This window comes from Apium graveolens, chromosome 4 (assembly GCF_009905375.1).
Source record: "Apium graveolens cultivar Ventura chromosome 4, ASM990537v1, whole genome shotgun sequence".
Taxonomy (NCBI): domain Eukaryota; kingdom Viridiplantae; phylum Streptophyta; class Magnoliopsida; order Apiales; family Apiaceae; genus Apium; species Apium graveolens.
In genome coordinates this window covers 100,881,349-100,890,072 of record NC_133650.1, presented here as the reverse complement: position 1 = coordinate 100,890,072, position 8,724 = coordinate 100,881,349, and the positions used below count along the sequence as shown (strand labels likewise).

Here is an 8,724-nt window from a genome sequence, read left to right as displayed (position 1 = left end):
TAAAGTGCTAGTTTAGATTATAAATGATTATATGAGCTTAAGGTCAGTAGGTGTCATAAAGTTACCATGCATGTTTACTTCGAATTTTTGCTTAAAAATGCTAAGTGATGGCTTGCCATGTGATGTGATACCTTACTTGTTTTTATAAGTGATCTTCATGCTAAATAAATTGAAAACGAGCCTTAAAATGTTGATAGTCAGTAGGTATTAGTGTATTTTAGGGCTTTCCTTGGTTGGTTGTCCATTGTTATTTGGTTTTGGTATAATGAAGGGAGTTAAGGTGGAAGGAGTCGCATTGATCTTAGTTGGGCAGATTTTTGTACTAGAAGTTTAGGTCATTTTAGGTGAGTGTTAGCAATGCCTTGGTAGGCCTGAGCTCAAGGGAGTTGGGACTTGGTTCATACTTCACTACAAGAAAAAAGTCCATAGACATCGCTTTTTGACCGATGTCTATGCTGTTTTCCAACTGATGTTGATGTCGGTGATGTCTATTCTAGACATCGGTGAATACCCGATGTCTATACTCGATTAGACATCGATTTTAGTTAAAAAAACAGATGTCTATGTGTTGATTATTTACATAAAATGCTATAAATAAATTAATTAATAACTAAATTACACCTAATTAAACATGTTAAACATATCATGAGCTATCTTTTTTGTCACAAAAACATCGATTTTCATGAAAAACACTGATGTCTATGTGATGATTTTTTACAAAAAATGCTATAACAAAATTATTTAATAAATAAATTACAACTATTAAAACATATTAAACATATATTGAGCTATGTTTTTTGTCACAAAAACATCGATAATTTTGACAGAGGTGATGTAAAATGACATATTAAACATCGGGTTCTTTAATGAAAGGTGATGTCTAATTTAGCGTATAGACATTAGTGTTTTCTAGAATGAAGTGATGTCTATGTATCATTTAGACTTGAACATGTTAGTCTTTAACATCAGTTGTTTGCCTAAAACTGATGTACATTGTGTTTTTTGACATCAGTTTTGTTTGGTTAAAAGTGATGTTTATAATGTTACTTGACATCAGTTTTATCTTAAATAAAGTGATTTCTATGTTTCATTTAGACTTGAACCTGGATTTCTTTGACATCGGTTTTTACCTTAAAGTGATGTATATTATCTTTTTTGACATCAGCTTTTCTAAATTGAAAGTGATGTGTAAGAAGTTTATAGACCAAATTGTGTAAAGTTTTACATCACTAATTGTGTAATTATTGTCTGAGAACGTCAACCAAAATAGTAAAACATATGATCTAAAATCTAAACTATTACATTCTCGCTTCTAAACATATGCAGCATGGAAGGTTGATAAAAGTTGTGGTTACCGCTGCCTAATTGAAGTTGGTGAAATCCTTGATAGCTTTGGGAGGAAGAATCGACATCTGGTATTTCTTGTTTACACCAGAGCCTTTGGTGATCAGCGTACGGGTAATGCATAGTAATTGGAGACTTCATTTGCTAGAATGCGATAGTTGGCCAGTTAGTATGGTGGGAACCATAGCAGCAATGTCATATGCTTCTGCTGCTTCTTCCTGAGTGCCTATTAAATAATCATGGTGAAAACTGAATGAGATCGCGAGAGAGTATTCTTAATTAGACCACACACACATTCTCCCTAATATAAATGCATTTCTGATAAGCATGATTCAATCAGTACAGGGGATAAGAACTAAAGGATTATTATTCATGGAGCTCTAAACGATTGAAAGAATGCAACACACATGTAAAATTTCTTTATTACAAAATATTCTCCCTATTTATGCAACAACTTTTTAAATTCCAACAGTCTCCTCCTTAAAGAACACATATCTTAACTTACTACTTTGAGCAAAGAAAAGCACACGTTGTTCTGCTAAGAAAGGTCTTTATTACTGAATATTCTCTCCATTTACACCTTTTTAAATTCCTAAAGTTTCCTCATTAAACAACACATATATCAGCTTACTCTTTTGAGCAAAGGAACAATACAGATAGACAAAAAAAGGCAAACCGCACTCGTTCTTTTGCTCAGGAAGGTCTTCTACAAATTCTTGCTTCCACGAACTAACATCCATTGATTATTCCAAATTCACAAACAGAAGCTCCCTTAACACAGAGGAAAACCAAACATCATGATCACGAGGAACTTTATTAGTTATAAGAGGCTAAGAGCCATAGGTTAATTGACAGTTCACCGGTAAATGTGATAGTTGGGACTATACATGCAGCTTTCAGCAAACTTGACCAGATCTTCTGGAGGAAGACGTGTTGCCAAGCCTGTGAGACATCAAATTTGTTATGTTTTAGGATGGCAAATAGATGGACAATAGATAAATCTATGATATAAAAGATACTAACCAAGATCATATGCTTTAGCAGCAACTTTAGCTGCAATGTTAGCGGATATTGTTCTGATATTAGAAAATGGTGGGAATGTCATTCCCTTATCATAGAGTTCCTGTGTTACTTGACAGGCCAAAGCTTCAGCTGTTTAAAAAAATTCACAGATAATAAGCTTTTACGCACTCAGCTGACATAGTATGCGTCTAGTTATCAAACAATTATGGTTCATACTTAGCAATTTATAGTTCAGTAGTCAGCATTATTAATAGGAAGAATTATGGTATATTTAGAACATGTAATTCCATGGTCCTATAAATGGAGTGTCAGTACTTACAAGCTGCAAGAAGCATTTCATCATGCATGCGGATTGCACCAGACATAACCAAACCAAGTCCAAGTCCAGGAAAGATATATGCGCTATTTGCCTTTAAAACAAAGAGAACCCAAACATCTCAGTCATTTATGCTTATATAATTTTTTCTAACTAATATTGATATAAAATGTACAAGATAAATTTATAGAACCTGGCCAGGAATGAAAAGTTGGTCATTGTATTTCACAGGGTCAAATGGACTTCCACTGGCAAACACTGCGCGGCCCTATATTAAGGAATAAAGTTTTGTTGGTTCAATGAGTTTCTTTGAAGTAAATAACATCAACTAATGTTGGATACAAATCAATATATCATGGAGGGAAGAAAAACATCTTTTGTTTACCTCAGACCAGTTATAAGCTTCTTCAGCAGTGCACTCAGCTTGAGAGGTTGGGTTTGAGAGAGCCATAATAAGATGTTTCTGCATTTCGTCGGCTCATGAACTTACATACATGTATATAAAAATATGTTATATTGAGATACATGCCAAAGGGGAGGAAGGACCTTATTGAAAGAAGCCATAGCCTCTACAACTTCTTTAGTGAATGTCTTCCCCTGTCCTGATGTTCCAATCAAGACTGTTGGCTTAATAGCCTAGAGTAACTCGAAACCAAATTAGAGATCAGAAATCAAACAAGAGACCAGGACGACAATCTTTGATGACTGACTGCAGGGAATACTACGAGTCTACTGTGTACAAGAACAGTTGAATTGTTATTTCAGTTTATTGAACCTCATTTATATGTGTGTTCATGGTTCTACTGGTTCTCATTTATTTATTGGTTCTCACTTGATCAAAAACCTACCTTTTTAAATATTTTGCCTTTTCTGTGAGTTAGCAAATCAGGGCTCTAAAATCATTTTTAAGATTATTATCTTGAATCAGATTAGATTTAAGGAAAAGATAAGAAAACTAGATATAAGTAATTATAAAGAGGCCTAAGCGACAGATGTGTTAAAAAACAACAGTCAGCAAGACTGTTGTTTAACAACAGTCTTTTGTGTGCTCACTATAAAATTTTAATAACCATCTTTTGTCTTGTTCTATTTACAAGTTATATTGCAACTCCTCTTCATTCTTTAACAACCAATTTACTGAATCTTCACATAAGATAGATAAGGAAGCTTTGCATTAACAACCATGCTAGATTAGCCAAACCTAAAGTCTACTAAAACTAATTTACACGTATGCAAGTAGACAAATAATTTGAAGGGAAGGGGCGAACCCACAACATACCAAAACTTTCATTACTTGTCGATCCCCTCCTTTAAGAGAATCAAGATACTGGAACTTCTCATATTTCCTGTTGATTACTGCCAAGCACCAATGTGCTTCTTTGTGGATAGGGACAAATATCTGAAATTAATAATGATGATAAGAAATATTGTCAGCATCCCAACTATAATAGGGTAACAATAATTAACACACACACACAAATTACTTTTTCACATTCAATGAGACTGTATCCCAACTTCCTTTGAGTAGTCCATCTTCTGACTGATTTATAATCATAGCCACTTCCCCCACCTATCAACTGAGATCACATATAAAAAAATTTATCAAAACAAATAGGACGCGTAAAGCAGAAAGAAAGATCCAACACCAAAAGAAAAATATATCAGTCAACTCTAGCAGGAACCTTAATTAAATAGGAAATAAAACAAGTAATATTTATATAGGAATAAATTAATAGTCATTATATAAAGAAGTAGCAATACTGCAATCAAGTCAAAAAACTATGAGAATTTTGGCAGCATGACACCAACTTAGCCGTCTAAAACTTAAGGGTAACTGACTTTTACTAATTGTTGACATTTGAAACACCAGGACAGAGGACTATATGTGTAAATACAATAGTCAGAATTTCATCTCTTCTCATTCGGATGATGGTTCTTGAAGAAAGACCCTTTATATAAATATAAAGAAGCAAAGCAAACACTACAAGAAGTGACAAATAAACTAAGTTAATAATAGTAGCAGGACTTGCCAATTGTGGTAGTTGCAATACATTGAAGTTCAAATCATACTTAATAATCTAACTTGTTTTATAGTTTAAGATATGAATAGTACTTCTTTATAAGTTTAAAAGGTGAACCAGTCTAACCAACAAGATCTAAACTACCACAAACCTGCTAATGGCAAATTGGCAATATACCCAGAAAGGAAAGGCAAGAAAAAGTATATACTAGTTACATTTTTGTGGACATTAAAAAATTATTCTTTTTTTTAGTTGGCTTCAGTACTTGGAAAGAGCACATCATATTTCCATCAACGCTCATCATTGCACCAGCATTATCAAATTCACCGCAATAGTTGGGAGCGGAAAATATGGTAACAAGCTGTCTTTCAGCAAAGAATTCATAACCATCCTCCACAACCTGCACAAGCATAACGTCAAGTCATCAACTCCGGTGCAAATTAATTGTTGAAAAAGAGAAAATTATTGGTTTTACCTGATGAGCACGACAAACAAGGTCCAAGTCATGCTTCGCTAAGAACTCTGACATCTTATCAGGGCCAAAGGTGAATGATACTCCTCTATCATTCAATCCCCATCCCTTGACATCATTACTGGGATCTGACCAAAGTAAATCATAGAGCAAACCCGTGTCAGGTATAGCAGTTGGACGTGGCAGGTTTTTGATCTGATCCAAATTGTTAAGATCAGGGGACAGACCACCATACATGCACAATATCTTATCATCAACAACAGCAGCCACAGGAAGACAGTTGAAACAGTCAGTAAAGGTTTTCCACAGTTTAACATTGAATCGGCGCTTATATTCATCATAAAATCCATATATTCTATTGATAGAGGCGCATTCATGGTTTCCCCTAAGAAGAAAAAAGTTATTCGAATACTTAATTTTATAAGCAAGCAAGAGCCATATCGTTTCTAAACTTTGTTTTCCACGGTCCACATAATCCCCTAAAAACAGATAATTTGATTGAGGAGGAAAGCCACCATATTCAAAGAGTCGTAACAAATCACTATACTGCCCATGGATGTCACCTGAAATGCAAACGAGTGTACATTATATATTTTTAGCAAGCACAAATCTTAGTATTAAGTGAACCATAGCAGTCTTGTGTAGCAGAAAATTTAAAAAAATATAAACAAAAAAGCCAGACATTGAAGTGTAAAGTGTAAATAGCTTCACCTTTTATCCAAATCAAAGGTACAAGCCTTAAATTGCACACATTACATATAACATTTTTACAGTTATTGCTACAATTCAATTTGATGTTGTAGAGCTAAATCAAGAGATGAAATCTATAACAAGCACCAAACACCAAATCAAAACATTTAAAACCTAATCATATCCGTAATAAAATAATAGATCAACATTTATAACGAGCAAAATAAGATAAACAACACTAAATCAAATCACAAATCACAACTAAAGCAAAAAAAAATGAGGATTGAAGTTAAAAAATACCATGTAATCAGTAGAGATGAAAGGATCGTTAACTTTACACAATTTACAAAAACAAAAAAAAAACAAAAATACAAATGAACAACCAAAAACACCCAAATTACCTAAAGCTCTAAATCTTTTTCTCAGATTAGGTCCTGTATATAACAAGAAGAAAAGTATTAGCAACAAGTTTAGACACTAAATTAATAAAAAAAATAAGGGTTTCGAATTAGAAAAAACCCCAATTTATAAAATTAGGGTTTTGAATTCAAAAATCCTCAACTTTTAAAAATGGTCTTCATGCAGAGAAGACCAGTTCGATTCAAGTAGATACAACACTTACCGAAGTAGAGAGGTTAACTGAAAGAGGTTTAACGGAGAGATTGGGAGCGGAGAGAGGTTCAGAGAGAGAGAGAGGTTCCAGAGACAGGTTCGAGACAGAGAGGTTCGAGAGAGAGAGAGGTTCGAGAGATTGTGATGGTGATATAATGGCCGGAGTTCAGAGAGATTGTGAGGGGAGAGAGGTTTGATTGAGAGAGAGAGGTTCGAGAGAGAGAGGGAGGTTCGAGAGAGTGAGAGAGACTGTTTTTTAGTTTTTAGTTTTGATTTTTTAGTTTTTTGTTTTGATTTTGTATCTGAAGATTAATTTGGGGGGAACCAAAATTTGGTTAAGGGGGGAGAATTTTGGGATGGGGGGAATTTAGAACTAAAACTGAATGAAAATTTGACTAAGGGGGGAAAGAAAAGGTGGGCGTGAAATTATTTTTTTTTAGTGAATTTTAGACATCGGTTTAATTATAACCGATGTCTACAAAGAACAAAGACATCACAAAAACACGGGGTGATGTCAATATTTCTTTTAACATCAGTGGCAAAGTTAACCGATGTCTAATGTGTGATGTCTATTGACATTATTCTTGTAGTGCTTGAGTCCAGTGGCTTTAGATTGCATAAAAACTTGTATTTGGTTAGGCGCACACACACAAACCCGAGAGCAACTTAGAACAGGGCAGGTTTGGGTAAACTTGACTTTTGGTTGATTATCATCATGTCATAGGTTAGGCCTTCATGGGGCCTTGGTCTAAATAGATAAAATTAAGTCTTAGGAAGCTTAACAAGCCTTTAAAATCAATAAATGAGTTTTAAGTTGGTAAAATCAGGGTAGTTTGGAAATCAGGGAAGGCAGTTTGGAAATCAGGGAGGGCAGTTTGTGTGCATTGCATTTGTGAATCATTTGAAGTGAGGCATAAGTGTGCCTTACCAATTTTAGGTTGATTTGAGGTCTATAAAGGAGGATTAGGAGTATTGGTCATGATAATTATATGTTATATGATTAATTGCTTAAGTGACTAAGGTCATAAATAGAGTCTAGTTGTGCACTATTAATTAAGTGATAAAATTGCCATGCCATTTCTTGCTATAGGTTAGGTGGGTTATGTGATGCATATATTACTTATAATTAGTAGAAATTAAGAGTATATATATGTGTATATATATATGTATTTATAGTTACGCGAAAGGGTAGTTAGCAAGAGTTGTAATGAGGATACTATTTATTATAGGTTCAAGTAGGAGGCCAGGAAAGGAGCCCATAGACAATTCCATTCAAGAGCTCAGTAAGCGTAGTCCAGGAAAGTGAACTCTCAATTTATCTTTATAATTATGTTACTGTGATTAATTACCATGTGAATGCATGACTACAATATCAATAAGATTAATTAGACCCCGACATCACCCAATGATTTGACCTTGATTTAGTTAATCGCTTTCATACTATAATTGACCCCGTTTCGTCACATATTACCTCATACCCTCATGGATACCCTACAAAAGGCCCTTAATATATCATGTGAACCGTAAACTCCTCATAAATTTGAATTATTTCTTTTGGGAACCCTGATCTTAATAACATTCCCTCTTTTAAAAACTTGTCACTTGATCCTTGACAATACCAACCCTTGTTATCTTGTCCTTGATCAAGAACCCTTCGAAATTAAAATGAATTGATTAAAAGGAATTGAATGGTATGTTCTGGTAAGACTGAGGCGCCAGTCATTGTTAAAAACATCAGTAGCAGGGAGCCTGATGGTTTTATTTGTCCAATGTGTGCTGAGGATCCTCAATAGTTATGAATCACTTGTTATGTGGTTCAGAGCTTTGATGTGGGTTGATCACCCATCATTGCTCATAGAGATGTGTGATTTCCAATTCCATACACTTACTAAAAACTTGATCTTTTATTTGAGATTTCTTATTGTCGATTATCTTCTGTTATTGTTTTAATGAGTATATGATGCATTGTTATTCACTATTATTCACTTGCTGAGCGTTTTGCTCATTAATATTGTTATTGATGTTATCCCTTCAGTGAAACCCAAAGATGGTCCATTTCAAGCAAACCGCGTGTAAGACTTCTGGGGACTCGGGGTATGCCTACCGTCAGATGTTGGAGCAGGTAGGGAACTAGTAGTTCCCTAAGGATTATAAACTTTGGGCTTAAAATTTGGTAGTAGTTTGACTTAAGATATTTTTAGTCTGTAATAATGTTAGATGTTGTTCAAACTCATTCCTGTGTATTC

The 8,724-nt window shown here is 34.3% G+C and overlaps 1 protein-coding gene and 1 pseudogene across 1 annotated transcript; both read right to left on the bottom strand.

Moving 5' to 3' along the window:
- Nucleotides 1–2,200: 2,200 nt before the first annotated feature.
- LOC141718791 (NADP-dependent malic enzyme-like) lies at nucleotides 2,201–3,479 on the bottom strand. Its single transcript, XM_074521174.1, has 7 exons — nucleotides 3,459–3,479; nucleotides 3,230–3,319; nucleotides 3,069–3,146; nucleotides 2,877–2,951; nucleotides 2,687–2,777; nucleotides 2,368–2,496; nucleotides 2,201–2,286 (listed from the first exon to the last, which is right to left on the bottom strand). The coding sequence occupies exons 1-7, from the start codon at nucleotides 3,477–3,479 to the stop codon at nucleotides 2,201–2,203; spliced, it is 570 nt and encodes a 189-aa protein (XP_074377275.1).
- Nucleotides 3,480–4,915: 1,436 nt separating this feature from the next.
- On the bottom strand, nucleotides 4,916–8,324 carry LOC141718790 (serine/threonine-protein phosphatase PP1 isozyme 4-like; annotated as a pseudogene).
- Nucleotides 8,325–8,724: the final 400 nt, after the last annotated feature.

Bases quoted from the DNA above. Each gene is read 5' to 3' on its own strand.
- LOC141718791 (XM_074521174.1), bottom strand. From the start codon at position 3,479: ATGAACACACATATAAATGAG. The intron at 3,147-3,229 runs GTCCTTCCTCCC...GACGAAATGCAG, and splicing joins CTATGGCTTCTTTCAATAAG to AAACATCTTATTATGGCTCT. The intron at 2,497-2,686 runs GTAAGTACTGAC...TTTTTTAAACAG, and splicing joins TGAAATGCTTCTTGCAGCTT to CTGAAGCTTTGGCCTGTCAA.